This window comes from Notamacropus eugenii, chromosome 1 (assembly GCF_028372415.1).
Source record: "Notamacropus eugenii isolate mMacEug1 chromosome 1, mMacEug1.pri_v2, whole genome shotgun sequence".
Lineage (NCBI taxonomy): Eukaryota > Metazoa > Chordata > Mammalia > Diprotodontia > Macropodidae > Notamacropus > Notamacropus eugenii.
In genome coordinates this window covers 496,140,308-496,164,687 of record NC_092872.1, presented here as the reverse complement: position 1 = coordinate 496,164,687, position 24,380 = coordinate 496,140,308, and the positions used below count along the sequence as shown (strand labels likewise).

At 43.0% G+C, this 24,380-nt stretch overlaps 1 protein-coding gene across 2 annotated transcripts in view; it reads left to right on the top strand.

The window, feature by feature from the left end:
* Positions 1–21,119: 21,119 nt before the first annotated feature.
* The window catches only part of TCEA2 (transcription elongation factor A2), a 98,771-nt gene continuing 95,510 nt past the window's right edge, over positions 21,120–24,380 (top strand). Inside the window, exon 1 of one of the 2 annotated variants that reach the window (XM_072633226.1) lies at positions 21,120–21,312. In XM_072633226.1, the coding sequence (XP_072489327.1) occupies positions 21,301–21,312 (12 nt within the window). In that variant the 5' untranslated portion in view covers positions 21,120–21,300. The remainder of the gene's footprint in view (positions 21,313–24,380) is intronic. The other variant, XM_072633225.1, reaches the window with a different exon arrangement.

The window sequence follows — 24,380 nt, the reverse complement described above, 5'->3', positions numbered from 1 at the left end:
TACCTCTCCTGAGTTCCATGGGAGGGAGATTCCTGCCTTCTGTTATCCCCTTCTCATTTCAGCCTTGTTCCAAGTCTCTTCTCTTTCTATGCTTGTCTTGTCTTTCTGGTAAGGAGATACAGTGACTTTTGCAGCAGGGGAGAGCTGAACCCTAAACCCTTTCCCCTAGAAGGCAAGTGGCCTGATATTAATGATATTCAGTGAGGTTTTCCGGGCATAAAGCCTCCTAATTCCCAGAAACAGGTAGCGTTGTCCTACAGGGCATTGGGCATTAATTATCATTCCGAATCCGTTTCCCCATTCCAGGCAAATTGGTTTAATGAGGTCCCTTAACAATCCAGGAAAATTTAGCAATCCCTCTAATAGGAAGTCTTCCCTAAGCCAAAAGATCTTGGGCCAGGCTTAGCTAGATAGAATCTTTCTTAGACCAGCTCACCTGAGTGATGCTCTCTTGGGTGGGGCTCATCTGGGTCCCACAGCAACTTCTGAGAGAGGTCTGCATAATCCTTCTTTGGTCCATTTCATTCCACTCCAACTTCTTTGGACCTAGACCAGAACATCCTCCCTGCTGTTTCTAGTCCCAGAGGTCCGAGGAAGCAGGAGGGATATTTTGATTTAGTGCTGATTCTGATATATTATACAGTGTATTTTCTGGTCCATAGCTACATGTGGTGAGACCACCAGGGGTCAGTATGACCTGGGTGGGCAAGATGTCCCCCAGGGCCCAGTTCTTTCCCCACAAAGCCTCATCTCCCACTGGCTCTTCTTTCTCAAGTCTTGGCTATGTTAGTAGCCAGCAGGGGGCAGACTTAGGTCATATTGGGCACTCCCTCCTTTAGGAGGCTCTGGAAGATGCCTGACTCAGAGAATCCAAGAACTCCTCGCTTTCAGATCCTACGTCTACCCTTTGGCCCTTTGCAGACTTCAGGCTCCTTCCTGACCCTAGTCTTTATCTCCCCCACCCCCTTTCCCCATTCCTTCCAGGTCTCCTTTCCCTCCCAGCTGCATTTGTGGGAAGAGGATTGGACAGATGGAGAAGGTGGGACCCCTCCCAATGAGGGACATTCTGATGGGAATGGAGTTGAGAGATTGCCACATTTAACTATGATGTAGTGAGGTGTTTTTCCAAATTAAAACTCCCTGAATTTATGTGGGTAATACATCAATTAGGGAAAGGAGGTTGCACAGGGGCTGGTCTGACTTCCAAGTATTTATGGAACCACAGAATTTGAGAGTTGGAAGGGCCTCCTCATTGGCCATCTAGTCCAACTCATACCTGGAAGGAAATCTCACTATACCATACCCAATAAGTGGACTTGAAGACCTCCATTGAAGGGGAACCCTCCCCTTCTTGAGGTAGCTCACTCCACTTTTGAATAGATCTAATTGTTAGGAGGTTTTTTCTGACATCAAGCTTACATTATCTTTGAAACTTCCACCTTTTGCTCATTTCTGTCATCTAGGGCCAAGCAGAACAAGTTTGTCCCTTCTACTATGTAATAGCCCATCACCCTTTCCCAGTTAAGATTTGAAGATGATTTCTGCATTCACTAGGTCTCCCTTGTAGACTCAGTACAAGGTCAGGGGAAATTTACAGGCAGCCAGGCTTGCCATGGAAGGGGTTATGACTCACAGAATTCTGTTTCCTCACCCCCCCCCCCCCGAACCAAAGGGATTTCCAGGCCCATTTCCCAAGGGGGAGTGTGTTTGCAAGTATGTTCATATGTGCCTATCTGTGCATAGCCATTTCTGTATTCAACTCAACAAACATTTACTGATGATTATCTATGTGCTGAGCCTTGCAGGGCACAATTCTGAGTGCTGTGGAAGTGACAAAAGAGTAAGAGGTAATTTATTTGTGAGGTGATTTGTTGTGCTGTATCTAAGTTCCTTGTCTACTTCCATGAGTGGGTCCATTATCTTTTGGGTCTGAGTGCTCCCACCTCCCAATGGGGAGGGCCACAACCTTTTCATCCTGGATGATTCTTGTCCATACATACTCCATGACTTCTATCCAAGTGGATAGAGGATTTCCTCTGGTTCTTTTGATAGATAGCAGTACAGTGTTCGGATTCTCCTCCTGTTGCTCCTCACTACAGTGACTGTCCTGGTTCATTTTCAGATCATGTATTTCTTTGATGATGCCTCATATGTTACTTCTCAAACAAATAATAGTTGATAGTACGGTTCCTTTATATGTCTCCATTGGTCTTTTAGATGGTCTGCACTTTTTATTCTTCTGAGTGTGCTGTTCCATAATTCACAATTAGATGGTGAAAGGAAGGGGAAAATCATTTAAATAAGCACCTGCTGCTATGTGTTAGGCACTATGCTAAGTGCTGTACAAATAACACCTCCTATGATCCTTATAATAATCCTGTGAGTTATGTTCTGTTATTGTCCACATTTTTCAGATGAATGAACTGAGGCAGAAAGACGTTAAGTGACTTGGTCAGGATCACAGAGCTTGTGTCTGAATTCAGATTTGAACTTAGGTCTTCCTGCCTCTAGGCCCAATGCTCTGACCACTGTGCCACCTGCTGCCTCTATTATTGTTGAAAAAAATGGACTTTTGCGGCAGCTTGTGCTCATGAAAAGGTCAGAACAACTTCCCAAATGTGACTAAGCTGATCTTCCTTTTCTTTATGGGGCCATCACCCTCTGTATGAACTGATTCTTTCCCATCCTGCAAGATCCCATTAGCCTTGGTCCTTCTCCTAATCCCTACTCTATGACCCTTTGATTAGAGGGTGGAGTTCTGCTCTAAAATCTCCATTTAACTATGGAGCTCAGCTCAGACATCTCTTCATTCTTCATCTAGCTGCTCTGTTTTGGGCTTCTCTGGCTTCTCCACTGTTCCCCCCACTAGTCACCCCCTTTCATCCTTTTGTGTGTTGTCTTCCCCTCCCTAGATTGTAAACTCCTTGAAAGCAGCATCTTTCTTTTATCATATTTGTATTCCTAGTGCTTAGCACAGTATCTTGCACATGATAGATGCTTAATAAATGTTTATTGATTATTGACTGATGAGCTAACTCTTTGATCTGCTTATCCAACTGCATGCCACAATCTGGGTAATATGCATTTTTTCATTCACTGGGTTTTTCCATTGTGAAGGACTAGATGGATATCTTTCAAGTAACCATGAACCTCACTGAGGAGACCCTGTAGTGTTCTGGGACTCATTGTGATCATTATAATATCATGTGCAAACAGGAACATCTGTAGACTCTTACCTCATGTAGCCAATCCCTGTTCTATCTGGACTTTCACAGAACATCCTCCATGGCCCTAGAGAACAAATGTCTTCCCATTTTGTGCCTTGCTTTATGTTAATTTTCAGAGGATCATTAAACAAATTTGTCTTTGTTTATGTTTGTCATGGATGTTTGCATGATCTTAACACTCAAGAGGAACCTTTAAGGCAACATTTCATCCTACCTAGCCAAATACTTTTTTTGGAATCAATAAATAACAAACACAGAAAGATTTTGCATTCTTGATCTCTCAATTAGTTCTATGACTGTGAAGATGTGGTCTATTATAGAAAATCACATGCACAAGCCCATTTATTCCCTTCTCATGTTTTCACAAAGAATAACTTCAAAGATGATTACCATAATTTTATAGAGATGGAACAATAAGTATATTGGTCGGTAGGCACCAATATCTTCTTAATTGATTTTTTAAAAGTAATCTGGACTTTTTGATTAAAACAAAATTATCTTTCTTTTCACAATATCTTCAAAGCTGATCCTTGATTGGATATAAAAATGTGTTTTGTCTAGCACAATTTTTCCTCTATGGATTTGGTCAGGTCTAGCTCCTCTTTCTAATTGCATCTTCTTCACATCATTTCTACTTCCTCAAATAGCATGTTGAGGAGTCCAAAAGTGGTGGTTCCATTGCCATCAATAACAGGTATATTCTACTTCACATTTATTTTTTCTCCTTCTTTGTATATGAATTCTCTTGGGAATATATGGCTTAGTTGAGTACCACACCAAGCTTTCCATAGCAGTTTTCTTCTTTCCTGATTTTTCTTTTTTGGTGAGGTGGTACTGAATATAATCTGACATTGTGTGTAATGTTTTGCAAGTGAACTTATTCTCTAAGTATTTCTTGCTCTTTGCTTGGCAAGGAGATCTAGTATTTGCTATTTAAAACAGTTTCTTCACTTTTTTGACATCCTCATTGTGGCAATTTTTCATAGGATGAAATTTCTCTAAGAAATGGTGATAGGTACAGCAGTTAGCATCTTTACTTTGGTCTATTTCCTATTTTTTTGAGCCAACAACTTATACAAATTAGAATTGTTTTGATCACTTATTATGTGATTTCTTTATTGTCTCATTTTTGATCTTGTGTTTTTTTTCTAATTTGATATTTACCTTGCCCTTCACACTAACTACTCAATGATCTGAGTGCACACAGGCAGCTAATTTGTAAATAACTCCCACATCAGTAAGTGGTGGTTTCCTATCCATTAAATTATCAATAATTTAATTTAGTGATAATGCCTTTTCTCACTAGATTCATTGCTTCCCGATTATCTTCTCAAAGAAAATGTTTGTGATATACAGATATAAGACTTACGAGTAATCAGCATATCTTTGGTCACTCTCATTTCTTAAGCCTTACCCATATTTCTCAGCAAAGTTTTTGATATTTTTCCCTTGGCATTGAAAATCACCAAGTTCTAAATATCAAGGTATACATGGTCTTGATTTAGAGAATACTGTCATGTTATTTGTAGAATTCTTCTATTTCTTCATCCTCTGCCACAGATGTTGGCATGTAAGCTGCAGTTGTCCTCAAGGTGGCTTTTTTGGTTAAGCTCAAGATGAGGACTGCATGGTGACATGATGAAGTACCCTGTGAAGTGATGTTTGTTGTTGCCTTGGGAGCATGTTGGGGACATGTTGAAACTAACTTTCACAACTCTTTTATAGGGTCTGCTGAGGAGAATCCATGAGCCAGTCTTCCATGGGCTATAACTTATTTGCCTTCTAGACATTTGTAGGGAGAATATCAACATGGATGTGATTAGTAGTTGTGATCAGTAATTCATCCACTTGGTAAAGATCTCCCATTTAGATGATCCATGGTTAAATTAATATTTGCAGATGGTTAAAAAATTATATGATTCTTAGCATCCTGTCTCCTTTTCTGTCACAATCCTGGAGAAACTGTAGAAATAGAAAGGAACTAAAAAGGACTAAAGATTATGTTGCATTTTTGTCTGTTTTGTGGAGTGCTGTGTTGAAATAATCATAACCCCTCTAGGCTGTTCCTTTGGAAGAATATACATCTTTTATCTCCCCCTTTAGATTTTAAGGGGACCTGTTTAAAATTTAAAAAAAAAATTTTTTTTGACCTTATGTTGTATAGTGCTAAGGACTATGCTTGGAACATAGTAGAAGTTTAGTAATGTTTGTTAACTGACTTTGGCATTTACCTAATGTCCCTGAGTCTCATATCTATCTTTGAGATTATATATAAAGCTTTTCCAGCTTAATAGGGCTTCATAGAACATAGGGTTCTAGATTTTCCTAATGAAGTTTTAAAAATGGGTAGAACTTCCCCTCCCCCTGACCCCAAGTCTTCCATGAAACCAGGATAAATTCTGATTGTATGAAAGTAAACCTGAGATTATAGAAAGGACCAATGAGTTTGCTCTAGAGAGCCAAAGGGAATCTATTCTCAAATCAGAAGAGTGGAGGATGTTGGAGTAGGAAGACATCATTCTCTTCTGTGACCATGAAGCTGAAAACTTCCAGCCTAGTGAGGATCATGAAACCTATGATACATTTTGGGAACTTTATTTAAAGGTTAAACAAAAGTCTTACGTGATATCCAGGCTGGAAATGGATGGTTTTCTTTTAATGGCTTTCCTTTGATTCGATATTTATGAAGTTATATATTCTCTAGAAAACCCTCCTTGAGATTGATATAGTATGAGAAAGAGAGGAGAAGGGGAGAGGGAGCAGATATTAGAACTGGGCCTCTCATTATAGTGCAGGCTCAGAAGAAAGGGAGCAAGAGAAACAGGGACTGGCTGAAGCAGATCTCTGAATCCATACAGCCAGGGAGATTCAAAGGGCATGGAGGTCAGAAGATGTGGTGTCTCAAATTGAAGTTCAGGATCTGAAAATGTTTAGCGATTGATGAAAATCCTGGGGTCAGGGCAAGAATCCTTTAGACTGTCTCTAAGGATATGCTGGAATCCATAGGAAGTTGAGCCAGATCACCAAAACCTGAGGTCTGGGGGAAGGTGGCATTTCACAGTAATCCTGCTCTCACTGAGCTCACAGGCCAATAGGAACAATTAGACATGCACACAAATATCTGTAATACAAGGAAATATGTGATAAGGACTATAACAGAGGGACAGAATGTTATAGGAGTCCAGAGAAGGAAGAAGGCACTGCCAACTTGGGGGTGGGTGGGAAAAGCTTCATGGAGGAGGTGTAACTTTAGTTAGACCTTGGAGAACCAGGGATGGGGGAAGGGTAAGGAGAAGGAGGAAATCCATTCTAGCCTAGAGTGCAAGCAAAGCAAGCCTGGAAAAGCACCCTAACCTTTGGGGGATAGTTTGTCTGTAGAATAAGACCCCCTGGAGGAAGAACAGTATAATATAAGGCTAGAATGGTAGGATAGAGGAGGGATCATCAAGGACCTTGAATGCCAGGCTGAGGAGTGAGGTGCTTGTTTGGGAACAGGGAGTCATTGAACACTTGTGGACAGGGAAATGCTGTCCAGTCAGTCATCATTCTCTAAATATCTATTGATAGCCCATGATAGGCTAAAATATAAAGAGTCACATATTCAACACTGAAGGAGATACAAAGATGGATAAGATAGGATCCCTGCTCACAGGGAGCTCAGTTTAGTAGTGATATCTATATATTAGGAAGATTATATTGGCAACTATATGAAGGATGAAGTGGAAAGGGGAGAGGCAGGAGGCAGCTACTGCAGTAATCTAAGTGAGGAAAGAAATAGTTCTCAGCCAATGTCCTGACAATAGGAACGGAGAAGAAGGGGTAGAATCCTATGCATAGGTTTTGCTTCCTCTCCTGTGTCCTAAAAGGCCTGGTCCTCCATCCCCATCACTATTCTTAGGCTCTGAGTCACCCTCTCCATATAGGACTTAATAACTAATCAGGTGTGGGGGTATTAAGAAGAGGAAATTATCAAAGATGACCCTGAGGTTTTGAACTTGGATGATTAGAAGGATGATGATACCCTTAACAGAAGGTGGAAAGTTGGGAGGGGGGGAGCATCTTTTGGGGAGGATGTTTTTGGGTGGCATGATGTTTGTGTGTGTATTCCTTGGGTGTGACTGTATGTTCATCTCTCTGTCCCTGTGTGTATGTGTGCATTCTCATGTGGAGTGATCATGGGAAAAAAAGAGGGAAGGGGAGGGGCCTTGGAAGGACAAAGCCAAAGATGGAATGAGATCCAGGGAGAACCTCTAGGGCTTTAGGTGGATTCAGCGCAAAAACAACCGGAAAAAGGAAACGGGCGAAAAGAGGAAACAGAAATAACTCAGAGCGGCCCTGGGCCATCTCAGGGATAGGAAGCTGCTTCCTCCATCTCTGGGAGGGTCTAGTTTCCTAATCCTCTTCTTCTTTTAACTAAGTCTAGTTACTTTGTACTCACAGGTTCTGGTGCCCCAGGGTTAGCTGGGGAAGAGACTGGGGTTGGTCTGAGCCGTGCCATGGTCATAGTGAGAGGAATCATCAGATCTAAAGAAAGTTCCTCAGAGAGCTTAAAAAAGGGGAAAAAACTCCAATTCATCAAAGTTAACCAATGCATCTGATGTGTCTGATAGGAAATACTCTAATTCCTATTTCTGCAATGAAAGGGAGATGCTTTGATAGGGGTTGATTGCTACCCTCCAATATACACCCCATCTAGAAGGTTTAACACCTCTTCTCCATGCCCCCAAACAGGGTCTTGTGCCCTCCCTCTATTCACAGGGTCTTGTTCTCTAAAGGATATTATGCACCCCCTCCACATCACAGACTTTGGCTACCCTTCTCCCACAGGATCTGGTTCTCCCCCCTCCCCCCTGCTTAGAGTATCTGGTCTTCCTCCCATTCACAAGGTCCATCCCTCCCTCCCCATTTTTAGGGTTTAGTCCCAGGAATCTCAGTCATGGGACAGGGCAGAATGTGGCCCCTTGTCAACCTATTTCTCTGGTTCCAAGGGAGGGTGGTTGTCAAGACTGATGCTACTCCCCCACCCCACTCCCAGCCCAGCCTGAGGCCGTTGAGTATCTCTGTGAAGTGTCAAATGCAAAGACACAGTGTCAAAGGCTCCAGCAACTCTTGCTTCTCCTTCTGGAGTGACACCGCATAGAAGGTTCCCCTGGGGGAATCTTCCTCTTATCTGCCACATTTGTATCTCTGTCATGCTTAGGAAATAGTGGGGCTTGCACTGGAATGACACCTATCTATACATTATCATGTGCCATGAAAATGCTATCCAGTCTGGGTGAATCCCTGAGGTAGGGGGCAAAAATCCAGCTTCCATCCCTCCTTTTCTCCCTTCCTCCCTCCCTCTTTCTTTCCTCCAAGGCTTGGGGACACAACCCAAATCTCAGGCCCTTTTTAAAGGTCTTCACTTCTAAGTTAATGGGAGGACAGTGGGAGGGCACAGGTAATGTCAAACAAATAACTTCATGTTTATTTTTGTGTGGGGACATTGTTGGTTACTCTTCTACAGGCTAATCCTCTGATTGTGCTCAGGTATAATCAATTGTGTTTGCTTTCTGAATATATACTAACTCTATAGTATCCACCTTTAGAGGGCCCAGGGTGACAGAGTGGTTTCTCTCTATAATTCTCAACAGGGACCCTTTGACTGAAGTCCCTGTAAAGATAGGGGTATCTTTTGTGACCTTTGGGGATGAACTGGATGACTAATTGTTTTCTTTTTCTTTTTTTCTGGATGATGGGAAGAGCTATCTGTGACATTGTGTGATGACATTTCCTTCCTCTCTCCAGGGGAGAGGTAGGGACAGAGTTTAATTAATGATTGAGTCAGTGGGGAACATATGTGTGGAGAATGAGAGGTGGATACTTAAAGTCTTCCCCATTGGCTAATATTGGGTGCCGTTTTCTTCAATAGACAAATGAGTGCTGTCTGGGGCTTTTACTAGGATGGTGTTGGTGGTGGTGGTGAGAGTTTTTAAAGTCATGGTTGGTTAGAACTCCACAATGGACCAGTGAGACTGAGGTGAGCCGTAGAGTTCTCCAACTTACATTGGGGTTTTTTCTTTCATTCTTTGTGTATAGCCTTGGGTGGAAAGAATATTAGACTTGGAGTCAGAGAACCTGGATTTGAATCCTGGTTCTGCTACATATTAGCTGTCTGCTATAGGGCAAGTCGAATAACACCTCTGTTTCCTCATCTGTAAAATGGTACTAATGATAAGCACATCATGAATCAAGTGAGGCAAAACACAGGGAGACATATTCTTAACACAGATTGTTGGCACTGTCCTACACAAAGTCCAAATACATGAGTAAATCCCTATAAATAATAAGGTTTTCTAGATATTCCTATGTGCAGTTATTGTTGCTCTGTTCTCAGTAAACTCTCAAAGAATTATAGCACCTGTTTTATAAAATCCACGACCGCTCAAGAGATTGGTTCCCACAGGAAGCAACTAGATGGCGCCATAGTGCACTGACCTGGAGTCACAAAGGCTTGAGTTCAAATCCAGCCTCAGATACTTCCTAGCTGTCTGATCCTGGGCAAATCACTTAGCCTCACTTTGTCTTGATTTCCACAATGGCAAAATGAGGAACCATAATAGCACCAACTTCTCAAGGTTATTATGAGGATCTGATGAGATAATATTTGTAAAAGTGCTTTGAAAACTGTAAAGTGCTATAGAAATGTTAACTATTATTATTTTTATTATTATCATCTACAGAGGAAGAACCAACTAGAAAAGGAATGTCTGTTGACCAGAATATGACCCGCAGTTAGATGGATAACCCACAGAGTTAATCCATTATATGTGGGATAGGTATTGAAGATGGTTAATAAGTTGGTCCTAGCACAGAGGCAGCTTGATGGTGCAGCGGATAGAGCACTGGGCCTGGAGTCACATTCCTGAGTTCAAATCTAGACTCAGACACTTACTAGCAGTATGACCCTGGGCAAGCAACATAACCCTGTTTGCCTTCGTTTACTCAACTGAACTGGAGAAGGAAATGGCAAATAGTATCTCTGCCAAGAAAATACCACAAAGGGGTTACAGAGAGTTGGACACAACTGAAAAAGGACTGTATAACAACTAAACTTTGAACTGAGTTGGAGGAAGAGAGTGGATTAGATTATATAGCTATCAGTGGCCTTAAACTGCTCACTGACTCCAACGTACTTTTTAAGAAGCACTGATATTTTCCTCGTGATGCACCATATGGACCTACGATGTCTGAAGGATCACAATTGTGGGTGACCTGAAGAGTGCAAATAGGACAAAGTGTATTACCAACAATGACTTATTAATAAGAAATGGCATGGAAGATGTCATCAAGGTCATCTTAATGTGATCAGAAAAGGAGGGGAGCTGGTCATGTGTCAAGAGCTTGGTTTAATAAATAATCCAATGGGCTTACATTAGTTATCTAGAAAATATTAAAAAGCCTAGAGGAAGGTCTCCATTCATTAGGTGAATCCTCTATGGAGGATTTCTGGAAGTACATAAATGACGATTGTGCAGGATGAGAAGACATGAATAGACAGATATAATATTTATTAAGTTCTTACTATAGTTGTACAAATATAAGCAAGCAAAGTAGTCACTGACTTCATGGGGCTGATATTTTATATTTATATATTTAGTTGGAAGATAACCTATAACTAGAAGATGGAGAGCAGGGGGCATGGTACTATTCTTCTTAAAAATTTAATTAATTTGTTTTCAGTTTTCAACAATTATTTCCACAAGTTTTACGTTTTCTCCCACTAGCCCCTGAGATGGCGTGCAATCTTATATAGGTTCTACACGTACATTCTTATTAAACACATGTTCACATTAGTCATGTTTCATGGAAGAATTAAAATGAATGGGAGAAACCATGAGAAAAACTAAAATAAAACAAAACATAACACAAGAGAAAATATTCTTCATTCTTCATTCCAATTCCATAGTTCTCTGGATGTGGAAGGCATTTTGCATAGAGTCCTTTGGGAATGTTTAAGTCTTTGTATTGCTGTGAAGGGCTAAGTCTATCAGAAACAGTCCTTGCACTGTGGCTGTTACTGTGTACAGTGTTCTCCTGGTTCTGCTCCTTTCACTCAGCATCAGTTCATATAAGTCTTTCCAGGTTTTTCTGAAGTCTGCCTTCATATACCACAACTTGTTCAGTCATTGAGTCATCATGATCTGGAGCTCACTGGTTATAGTCCAAATTTATAGTGGAGAAGTGTTGGAGACGAAGGCTAGAGGAGAAGCAGAAATGCTCAGAGCCAGTGGAAGGGAAGTGAGTTGCCATCTCCATTGGTAAAGAGAATGCCCACATTAATGAGGTCATTGATCCATTCTTCAATACCTACCTTACAGGGCTGAGGTGAGGAAAGTTCTTTGTAAACCTTAAGGAAATTGTACATGGTGGTACATGCCTATAGTCTCTGGTACTGGTGAGGCTGAGGCTGGTAGTCTGTTTGAACCAAGCAACTGAGTTACAGTAGAATTAAAGCTGACTAGGTGTCCTCACTAAGTCCGGCACCAATACAGTGAGTCCTGGGAGCAAGAATGGATTAGGGGACCAGGCTGCCTAAGGTGAGGTCAACCAGGCCAGGTCATAATGGAACATTTAACAGGTCCAAGCTTTCATGCCAAACAGCAGTGGGGTTAGTCCTGTGAGTATCTGCAGCATTTCCAACTTGCGAGAGGTAGAGAGATAGAGGCTTAACTCTTCTCACTCCTCCAAAACCAAATAAAAAAACCACACAAGACCTAGCCACAAACAAATAGACGGGGGGAAAAAAATCTCTTTAGAAAAACTAAAAATGAGTTATTTTATGGTTATTATCATAAATACTTGAAGATCAGAAGCATGGATACTTCTGTACACTATGCTTTCCTTTGTGGTTAAATCCTCTTTAAAACATGAGTGGCCTAAATCATGTGGAGAAGCAGTTGCTGAAAGAGAGTGGTGGTGAAAAGAGTGTGTCCTACAATGGTAGCAGTGGCACAAACTGATGACAAAGCAGCCACAGATAGAGTATGGCAGGTCTCTTGAGCCCAGGGAGCTCAGGGCCAAAGTGGCCAGCTAGAGTGACAGACTGGTGCTCAGGAGCTGGTACCCCAGTTCTGAAGGGTAGTGATTGTACGGCCCACCAATAGTTTTCTTTAGGGACAAATGCTTCCCTTTAGAAGAAGGAGTACTTCAGTGAGCCTAAGGCCAGGAATTCTCTTATAGTCCCCTCTCTTGTTATCCTACTAGATCAGGGGTTGGGGAGAATGGGGAAAAATCTTAACATTGGCTCATCCCATGAGTGTCTTTCCTCCCCCACAGTCCTCATGCCTCAGTTTCTCCCTTGCAGCAGCTTCTACTTGGGATGAAGTCAAAGAAGAGCCTTGAATATTTCCCTCACCATTCAGATGTGTGTTTGTTTGTATGTGTGTGGCAGAACTCAAAGAATTGTGTGTGTGGGTTGGGAGGATGTCTTCCTACTCTATACAGATTAAGAGAAAATTATCCCCTCCCCAACCCCATGAGGGGAATGTAGTGGGGAGAAAATAGGTCAATCTCAGCATGTCTTCTTCAGGAGCCACTGCTGGATTTTTTAGACCTCAGGTTTGTGCCCTTGAACTTGGCCTGAAGCTGCTCAACAGCTGTCTGCAGCTGCAACTCTCCCCCCAAGACTGCCCTCACATCTGGCCAGGCCCTGTTCTGCCAGGGACCCTCACTTCCCTCCCAGCTCCTGGCTGTGATCAAAGGCTGAGTGGGGGTTACCACCCCCTCCCCACACTCCTTAAAGGTTCAAAAAGAAACCACAGGGTCTCAGGGGGGCCCTGAGGAGGCCTCAGGATCAGAAGCTTTGCGTTGTATTGGACATATGTTGGCAGGAATGGGGGATAGGGCACTTTGGGGAGGGGCACAGAGATGAAACTATGTACCACATGTGGCTGAGCCCCTAAACCCTTACGATCCTGTGGATGAGGTGGTGGTAGTTGCAGTGAAGAGGGAGAGTAGGGGCATGTGCTGGCTATTGAGAAGTCCTCTTGCATATTCTCCTTCCTCCAACCTCATGAGTTTCTTCTTGTAGTGACTAAAGTGGTTCTTAACTCTGCTTTGTTTGTATACTTGGTAAGGGTGGAACAAGGAGGTGTTCTGACTGGTAGGGGAGAGGAGCTGGGGATAACAGTGGTGTAAGAAAGCATGTCTTATGGATCCTTTGAGGGGAAAGAGGAATATATGAGTTTAAGTCCCCAAACTCCTGGTATGAGGGTATAGGATTTTCTACCTAGCCTTTTCCTGCTTTTCTTGACTCAGTAGGGTGTGTGTGTGTATGTGTGTGTGTGTGTGTGTGTGTGTGTGTGTGTGTGTGTGTGTGTGTGAATGGGGATGTAGTAGGGATGATTCCTTGATCTGGGGACTCTAGTGTTTTCCTTTGTTACCAGATTCTCATGCCCTTTTAAATCTAGAGATGCTTAATTTTCACCTGTTGGTGTACACACATATACTAACTTCAACAGGTCCCTAATCCTGATCCTCAAACTCTCAGTTATCTCAAAACAGGGCCCCCAGAGGTTATTTTCCCCAAATTTGCTTGTAAATGTGTGTATAGTATACTTCAGGTGTATGTATATTTGATGCTTCCAGGTGTGTATTAAAGACAAGGGCCTCAGGGAAACCTTTCTGGATGTCTTAGCTCAATCTAGTTCCTGTTAGTTGGGAAGTCTTTACTACCATGTTACTTACAGCCAACGTCCTCTCTCTAGCTGCAGTTTCATTCAGCTCCTTTCTTCGGTCTTGACCTCATGTAGATGGAGAGAAGAACTTGTGAAAAATTAGACCTAAAGGACAACTTTCCAAGGATTCCAGTTTTGCCTTGGAGTCTACCCATAGGACTTTTCACCAATCCTGATCACTGTCCCTCCACCTCTGCCACTCCAAATACTTTTTGCTGCTACTTATGTCCTTATACTCTTCACAAAAGAGTGTATTTTTAGCATTTTTTCACAAGGGGAAAAAGAGAACATGTGAATTCAGAAAGAGTCTAGGGAAATATCATTTAAATGCTCAAGTCAATAACTCAGTCAAATGTTTATTAAGAACCTACCATGTGCCAGTCCCAGGTTAGTTAGTACTTAAACATTCTAAGCTGGGTATAATTCTCTAGATTGGGTTTACCCTGTCTCCACCACAGATAATGGTGTTTTCCATCCCAAAGATACCTTAAATGTGTTGATCTACCGCACAATTCCATTTAACTCCTCAGCCAATCAGGAAATATCCTTATTGAATGATGGATTTGGGAATGTTCCTTATAAATTCCCATTTAATCACTTGCTATCTAGATTCCTCTTCAACCCCAGAAATTTCAAGGGAAAATGAGGAAATATAAGATATGTACAGAGAATGCTCTTTTTACTACAACTTGGAATAGGAAAATTCAGAACACAAGTGACCTTGTTCACAAAAGTTCACAAAAGACATTTCATTATATCTTAGAATATCTGTGGGCTTTTTCTTTTCCAGACTGGCTTTTGGGGAAACCCCTAAGCTTAGGAAGTAAGACATTCCCCAACTGATTCGTCCCTGGGCCCTTTAATTTAGTTGGTACACATGCCAGGTATGTGGCTCAAGGTCCCTATAGGAAGAAAGTGTTTAGAGCTGCAGCAGATGAAATAATTCAAAGGAACTCCTGCTTCTAATAACTCCTATGATAGAGAGAAACAGATACCTGTTTTGGACTATGTAGGAAGACCTAGCATATCCATAGTCCACTAGCCATTCCCAGGAACAATTCCATGCAAAGAAGTGTCAATTCTGAGTTCTGGGCCTGGTACCTATGGGACAGCACCCACTTAGAGGTGTGCTTGGTCCAGGATAAACGTGCAGAAAACTGAGTTCTCCATGGGGCAAAGCACCTGAATATTGAGTGTTTCTCTAGGCTGAGCATGGGAAAGGGAGATCCACTGAGGGGCAATGATGCCTGCCACCTCCTTTTTACAACTTGAACTAATGTTTAAACTTCTGGTGCATAATTCAGTAGGAAGCAGGACTGGTTAAGGCTAAGGAGGCATAGGGACAGGTTTTATGAAGGGTTGACTAATTTACCCAGAAGTGGCTGCTTCTTTCCTCTAAGGCTCTGGGCCTAGCTAGGGCTTTTCTGAGGAGTACAGGGCCATAATGAAATCCAGTGTCCTATATACTCTTGTTCCTGGAGTTCCAGCCCTCTCCCTCCTCAGCCAGAAGCAAGTCCTCATGTCCCAGCCTGTGACGCAGCAAATTAGCTGTAGAGTGCTGTATTTGGTAACGAAGACCCTTACTTGAGATCTTTTCCCAGTGAGAAGGGAATAGCAGTGGTCTAACTTCTGGTACAGGGTCCTTCTTGCCTGTCCCTGGAAGCCTTAGGGAGCCTTTGTCTTGCTGTGAAGTTGAAACTGTCAGAACTGCATTGGTCCTCAATTTCTAAGAAGCAGGACCGAAAATTTGAAATTCTGAGTATGAGGCAACTTTGAAGTACATTTCCTTGATAACTCAAGAGACAAATATATAACAGAATTAACTTCTAACCCCTGCTCACACCTCTTCATCCTTATACCATCCAAATCCATAGGGAGTTGCTGGATAAAGGTTCAGCATAAACATGGCAGTGGTGGGGGGTGGGGGTGGAGGAGGACATCTCAGAACCCCATTAAAAATATTTTAACAGTTTGTTTGGGCTAGGCACAGCAGAGAGCCAAAGGGAACAAAACCCAGAAGTTTATAACCCACAGAAATATCAAAGGCAGAGACATGGAAAGATAGAGAACTAGATATACTAAGAAATAGAGAAATGGAGAGATAGAGAGATACTAATCCAGAGACAAAAGCAGACTAGTGGAGAGATGGAGACAGGCAGTGTGACAGAGACAGAAATGGAGAAATGGGGGAGAGGGAGGGCAAGCCTGGAGGGGTTCTTGGTTGGGACCAGTTGTGTAACTTTCCGCATGTTGAGGCTCTGGGACCCCCCATGTGCTGAGCCGAGGGAGAGAGAAGCCGGAGGCTTTGAAGGCTGTTCTCCCCACTCCCGTTCTCATGGCCTCTAGCTTTGTAGCCACTGAGCCTTTGATGGGATGAGGCAGGAACATCTGGAAAGAGAAGGACTTAGGCAAACACAATTCCCTGGGCTCAAGAAACAAAAAAGTTAATCCTGATTTTGCCACTTGTGTGTTCCCCCACCCTGCTGCTCCCCAACCAGCTGCCTCCCTGACTAGGGTTTCATCTTCCTCCCTCACCCACCCCCTGGGGTCCCATTCCTTCCTGCCTCAGCTGAGTTCCCAGGGTGGCAGAAAAGGGAGGGATGCCAATAATGAGGGGCTCTGAGGAGGGCCATCCCCCTCTCGACTTGGAGACCAGCTGCCCCCGTGCGGTCAGCTTGGTACCATTGGTTTAAGGATCCTGTGACCTCCTTTTCTCCAGTGCTTCTCTTACCTTACCCTTCTGCCTCTGGGTTTCTGTTCACCTTTCACAACAGGAATTTTTATCACCAATGTCAGTTGAAGGGTGCCTGAGGCAATAGGGATTGGGAATTATAGAGGTGATGGAAGCAGAGAGGAATATAGGGGAGATGGTGGGAAGTCTTGTGGGCTTGGGGAGGCAGTGATTGGGACTTGTGAGGGGAGGTGATAGGGTGGCTGGAGTTTATATAAGGAAGTGACCAAGGATATGATGGAGTTAGGAAAGAGAGAAGGAAGTGATAGAGTGATAAAGCTATGATGAAGAGATGACATTAAGGCAGCAAACAATAGATTGTTAGTGCCATGGAAGGTAGCAACAATATCTCTGTGACTGACTCCCGAAAAACATAACAAATAAATCTTGCCCTGGGGATAAGTGGATATCAATGCCTAAACTAGAGTTTAGCACAGTACTTGGCATATAGTAAACACTTAATAAATGTTTGTTGATCGATTGATTAACAAGGCATTAACTGGTCAGTCTGAAAATGTGAGGTCAAGGTCTATTTGCTGTGGGATAAAAGTCAGGTCAAGGTCTGTTGGTACGGTGGCTATATCACAAGTCAAGGTTAGGTCAGGATTTGTCAGTGGAGAAATAAGGGTCAAGCAAGGGTTAGTTAGGGCTAGATCTGTAAGGCAGGCAGCAAAGTGACTCAGTTGATATAGTGCTAGGCCTGGACTCAGGAACATTCTTATTCCTGAGTTCAAATCTGATCCTAGGCATTTACTGCTGTATCACCCTAGGCAAGTCACTTAACCCTGTTTGCCTCAGTTTCCTCATCTGTGAAATGACCTGGAGAAGGAAATGGCAAGTTTGCCAAGAAAACCTCAAATGGGGTTATGGAGAGTTGGACACGACTGAAAAAAGGGAACTGTAAGGCCAGGCTATTGGATCTATAAGAACCCCTAGGGAATTCTTCTTGGTCAGTAATCACCGGCATCCATAGAACCATGCTTTTCTTCTAGCATCTTTTCCAATCTGGAAACTTTTTTCTACTTACATCCAGAGATGCTAGAAAATCAGGCAGAACACATGTTAGGATATTTTGGAAAAAAATAGTCTTACCCTCCTTGGCCATTACATGGGGATTTGTCTGTTCTAAACCCTGACATACTGTTCCCAGTCTCCCTGTCCGGCTTCTGTTCTTCTGTGTCTCCTTGTACCCAGTTTGTGCCCTAGATCTCAAACTCTGCCCTTTTTCTTTGTGCCCTTTGCCTCTAAAAGTCTCTGGACTTTTAGACACTGGCAGAAGTTCACCTGCTTAGACTTTGAATCAGCCTGATACTTTTTTTTCTGGTACATCAATTTCACCTTGTATAGTTATACTACTCCTATTTCTTTTATAGTTATGCTGATTCTGCCCTGTTTGTCATGACCTTTGGACCATATATTGTGTTCTGCTGCTCTGTTCCAATTCTTGGTCCAGGCTTTCCCCCTAGACTCGGATGTTTTCTGGTCCTAGGGGTTTCCAGGTTGAACCTTGTCATCCCAGGTTATATCAGTTTACCAAAGTGAAAGGATGCAGGAGGAAATAGTCTGGAGAGGGCATCTACCCTCATCTGTCTGGTCTTGCCAGAGGCATCTGGATTTTTGGTCACTTACTACCCAGGCCCTGGGTTGCTTGGGATAGCATCCCATCACTGGTCATCAGAGCTGAACAGTGCTTAGGCTAGACTAAGTTGGGCTCAGGGTGACCTCCCTGTGCTCTGGCTAAGTGGCATGAGATGCTTATGTCCAGCCATTATTACTGACAGATGCTTAAGGTTTGCTGTCTTCTCTAGATGTCTTATTATCTGTGACATAGTTTAGGAGCAGCATGTCTCTCCTCCTGCCTGTGGAGGAGGTGGTCAGCCAGGTGTCTCCTTTTCTGAGAGTCCTAGCAGCAGACCAGAGAATGGGATGGGATGGAGGATGATTTAGCTAAGGTGACATATATGTTCAGGTTTGGAGTTGGCCTTTTAGAAAGCCATATTCAGAGACAAACAATAAATACAGTAAATCAACAGTCCCAGATTGAAGCAAGGGTGTTACTGTTCCAGGTGGGGACTAAATGGAGACAAATACTTCCCCCCCCCCATCCTCCACACTCTTTATAAGGGAGACAGTAAATATCCTGACGGGGGCCAGGTGCTGCTCTGTAGAACTAGGTAACATTGTCTGAGTGTGTATGTGAGAGAGAGGCAGTCAGGCAGATTGTGTCCTCCGGAGGACAGTCCTGCATCCTTCCTCAGCTAAGTCCCTCCTTCCTCCCCCCTGCAGGAAAAAGCTGAACTTTGTAAGTATAGAAACAAACAACAGGGACCTGGGTCCTTGGGTCCTTGGAAAAACCTGCCACCAGGGCCACCTGCTCAGGGAAGCAGTCAGTCTGTCTCTTATCTCTCATGCAGAGAGGAAGCAGCTGCTCTGCCCTCTGAGGTCAAGGCTGAGGAGAATGTTTGGGGCTCAGCTCCCTAAGCCTGTGGAACCCTAGGAGAAGGTCCTAAGGGAATATTTGCCATGTCCTCTACTAGGGGGGAAGGAGATGGGCTTTGTTTCAGGAGTGGGAGGCAGGGATATTGTATCCCCAGGTGCAGCCATAAAGACAATGGACTGCAGTCAGACATCTCCCTTCCCCCCAACCCCCTTTCATTGGATAGGCTTCTAGGGGTAGGGGACAGGGGGAACGATGGTTTGTATTTATATAGTCCTTTAAGGGTTGCAAAATATTTTACAAAAATTATCTCATTTAATCCTCACAATAATCTTGGGAGGTAGGTGTTATTATCATCCCCATTTTTACAGATGAGGAAACCAAGAAATAGAAGTTAAATGACTTGCCAAGGGTCACACAGCTAGTAAGTAATTCAGCTTTTCCTGATTCCAAGTGTAACAACCCATACATTGAGTCACCTAGCTGCCCCTACTGCTATAGGACCCAGTCTTTTGTGTCAAAGGAAACCCTCAGTCTGATCTTAATTATCCATTCATATTGAGAGACATTTCTTTGGCTTTCCCTCCAGTACCCACTGCAAACTTTGCTAAGTATAAGTTCTGTTTTGTGGCTAACCTGAGTTCTTTTTGGTCTAGTTTCAATCCTTTTCTTTTGCTTTAGTCCTGATTGATGATGGAGACCTAGTCCCTATACCTTTGCAATTACCCGTCAATTAATTAGTATCGATTAGCCGTCAATCAATAGGCCCATTACTTTCCATATCTGAGGAGGAGAACACAGGCCAACTCCTCCTGTCCCCTCCCTCTCTGGGACCATGCTGTTGTATGCCTCTCCATCTCCCCCACAGGACTGCCTTCACTCAGGCTCTCATACGCCCCTTTGTAGCTGCTCGGGCTAATTGCCAGCAGCAGGTTTAGTGAGTTTCCGCACCAGTCTGGAGTCCCAGCCCTGCTACCCCAGTCCTTCCTTGCTTTGTCCCCTTGCTTGCACACTCTGTGAGAATTCCCAGGCCCAGGCAACAATATCTTAGCCCCTTGGTTTATAGAGACATCACCAGTTATGCCAGTGCTGACCAGACCAGAGTGGGTCTGCTTCCCTAGCTAACCCACTAGTGCCCTCAACTCTTAGTGATCTGTTTGTAGGTTTTCTGTGGCTAAGACAGACTGTATTAGCCTCAACTTCAGGGACCCAAATAAGAGGTAAAAAGTATAGATATGCCCCACTGAAGTGATTACCTGATATTGGGGATTCTCTCTTTCACTATTTCTGGTTATTGTCCCCATAAATTGAGAGCTCTCTGTATAACCTCCCTAAATGATCATAGCTGGTCATGTCCATTTCGAATCAGGGTTTTGTGAGCTCATGCACTTTCTTGGCTTTTTGTGCCTCAGTTTCCCTGTTGACCCCACTCACCCATCCCACGCACTGGATAAATGGAGATAAATAGACTGGGGTGGGATCCAAACTCAGGCTTAGGACAGACCGAGGCTGTGTCATTGAGTCATTCAGGCAGTCCAGGAAAAGGTTAGTTCAGCCTGATGCCTACTCTAGGCTCCAGCCATATATGTTCATAGTCTCTGAGTGATGTGGCTGTCAGCTATGAGTCTGAGCTTTTTGCTTCACTGAGGTTCCCTCCTGCTCTGGGTCAGCCTGGGTTGTGCCAGGCTGGGCAGGGTTGGGCTGAGGGTACGGCCTGCTTGGTTATGTTGTTGGGGGAGGAGAAGAGAGGCTGGTACTGGGGGTGGCTGTGGGAGGGGAGGGGAGTTAGGGTGGGTGGGAGCCAGCTGTGGGGTGTTTGTCAAGGAACTCGGAGTGGAGTGCGTGGCTGAGATAAGCCCAAGAATGCCCGGGCGCTTAAGCCGGCTTCCTGCCGCTTCCGCCCCCTCCTCGGGCGCCTGCTCCTGGTCGTCTAATTTCCTCCCTCGGCAGCCTAGGCCGCTTCCTGTTTTCTCGATGGGGGTTGGGCTGACTGGTCTGCCTGGCTGGTGGGGCGGATGGGAATTGGAGGGAGAGGGAGCTATGGGGGACAGAGCACCTGCCCTACCCACTGATGATTCTAGAGGAGCTGAAGCTTGGAATGAGGGTTACTGTGGTCTGGGTCCTAAAAATGGTGTATAACCCACCCTACAACAGGCCCTTCCTGTGCTCTCTGGGACCTCAGGCCTAATGACTAAGCAGGTAATGTAACAAAGATCCTGGGGACTGAGATTTAATGTGGCACTGAGGTCAACTTCTCTCAGGCCCCCAGTCCTTGATAGGGCTCAATCCCAGCACCAAGCCTACTGGCTGGGGTAAGTGAATGAGGTCTTACTAGGTCAAGAGGGTTAAAAACCCTTAGAGGGAGTCCAACCAGGTGTTTTTCAAGGTTGGGACAGCCTAGTACTGGCCAAAGGGAAACAGGTGTAGAAGAGGCTTTTGCACAGGCTTGAGGGAAGGAGGTAGGGGAGGGAGCAAGAGGACCGTGGGGGAGGGGTTGTAAAGGAGGGGGTGCAAAATCCGGGTGTTTTGTACTCTACTCTGGGGCCAAGATTCCATAGTGGAGCCCAGTGTTTGTCCAGAGCCTCCCTGCTGAGGTTGGGGGGAGAGTGGTCAGGGGGAGAGGAAGTTAAAGCAGCAACTGAAACAACAATGAGAAGGAAACTGGGCTCATAAATCAGAGACCCCTGGGACACCTCCCTCCCATAGGGTCTACTTTCAATTATTGATGCTGCTAAGGGGCATTCACTCAGATAATCCAAAATGGTGGGTGATCCAAAAGCAATAGATTTTATTATATTAATTCCATTCTCTTTGCCCTTGGAATGCAGAATAAAATCATTGATTTTTCCTCCAGAGGATCTGAGTTCTATTTGGCTTAGACTGAAGTCTAAAGAAGGAAGCATTGCCTAGGTATGGGGGGGTAGGGCGGGAAAGGAAGGAACCTAGGTGAAATGTAGACCAGAGTGAATAGTAACCCTAGAAAATGGAAAATTGAGGCTTGTAGGAGCAGGGGGAAGGAGGGAGATAGGGTGAGAGAGGTATCCTAAATCTCTACTGATAAACTCATAGTTTATAGGTTTTAGAACTAGAAGGAATCTTAGAGACCATCCAGACTCACTCCTTTTGACAGATGGAAACTAAGGCCCAGAATGAGAAAGCCACTTACTCAAGGTTAATGGCAGAGTAGGGATTTGAACTCAGGTCCTCTGACTTCTAGATCAATACTTTTGCACTGCTGCCTTTTTTGGGAAAATAATATAATGTGTAATCTTTTCCATTATTTTGGAATTTTCCACTTTTTTCTTTTTGGAGATATTTGAGTTCATTTAGAATTGTGTCACTTTTAGCATGGATTTCTTCTATTTATGTGTTTGATGAGATCCATCTACTTTTCCTGAATTTATTTTATTAAATGTCATTCCTACTTCCTCATTATAACATACTGTGTACTGTAATGTTAGTGAATAAGTGTAGTGGTTCCATTGCCATAAATTATATGAATAGATCAATGGCAGTCTGATCCATTTTGTATCTATATGTTGCCCTCTCAGTATTATCTCTAAATGCTCTTGGAGTAAATAGGCTTAGTTGAGTCTTACACTTTCAATAGTTTTATTTTTTCCTTTTTTGCTTTTCAGTATTTTGTGAAGTGATGCTCCTTATAATCTTCTGTTATCCTTATCTGTAATGTTTTGTCAGTTTACTTGTACTCTAAATTACTGTTGCCCTTGGCTTCTGTGTTTCTCTGCTTGGCAAGAAATCATGTTTTCTGAATGAAATGGTTTCTGGGATCTTTTGGCCTCTGTGTTGTGGCAACTGTTTAGTAAATGTTAAATTTATCTTAGAAGTAGTGATTGCCAGAGTCAGTATCTCTATTTTTATCCATTTCTAATTTTTCAGAATCTGTTACTTAGATATGTAGCATTGAGGCAATTGTGTTTGCATGTAAATCTTTTCATCTTTATTTTTTCTTAGTTTTGATTTGCTTTAACCAGTCAGTGACTGGACTGAAAATGTACAGTAGATTCTGAAATGACTATCACAGTACTAAACATTTGTTTCCTGTCTGTTAAAAGTTATTTTTATTAACTTCTTGTTTTGTTTGGTGTTTAACATGACTGATATTGTTTAAACAATTTTGCTAATGCTTATGAATTTAGATGCTAAGGCATTTGGATCATATATATATTTGAAATTCATATTGATTTGTTATCTATGGTTCCTTTCAATGCAAAATGTTACTGCTCATTCATGTCTGACTTTTCATGACTATTTTTTTTTTTTTGCAAAGACACTGGCATGGTTTGCCATTTCCTTCTTTAGCTCATTTTTTACAGATGAGAAACTGAGGCAAACAGGGTTAAGTGATTTGCTCAGCGTCACACAGCTAGTAACTGTCTGAAGCCATATTTGACTTCAGGAAGACACATCTTCCTGACTCCAGGTCAGGCACTCTCTCCACTGAGCCACCTAGCTGCCCCACTCAGCACAAAATAGTTTCCTTGTTTATCCTTTTTTTGTTTCAAAGGTTTGTTTTTGCTTTGTCTAATAGCATCATTGTAATGTCTGCTTTGTTGGATTTAACTGATACATAGTAAATTTTTTTCTATTCCCTCATTTTTATTCTGTGTAAGTCTTTGTTTTTTTAAAAATGTGTTTCTTATAAGCAACAGATTATGGACTTTTGTTTTCTTACCCAAACTGCCACTCTTTTTCATTTCATTGGATTGTTTAATCCATTTATATTTAAAGTTATGAGAGGTTTATATTTTTCTACATTTGTCTTTAACATTGATTTTTTTTTCAATTTGGGATTTCTTCCCCTTTTCCTCTGCAAACATTCTTGTGTACAGTGGTCTATGCCCAGTTTCTGCCACACTGTTTTCCAGTTTTCCCAGAAATTTTTGTCATACAGTGAGTTCTTATACCAGAAGCTGGGGTCCTTGCGTTTATCAGGCAATAGATTGCTATATTCATTGACTATTGTGTCTTGAGTACCTAACCTATTCCACTGATCTACCCTCAAATGGTTTTGATAATTGCTGCTTTATAATACAGTTTGAGATCTGGTAGGGCTATGGCCTCCCACTTTTTGAACATAGAGCCTTTCTTGTTGGGGGTAAGGTTCATTCCATGGCTGTTAGACAGTTTTTACTCTGAGCATTTTGATAATGCACTAGAATTTAAGAAAAGCACCCTTATCATTCTGTGCACCAGCATAGTGCATCCTGGGTCATCTCCAGTCATCCTGATGAATATCTGGTTAC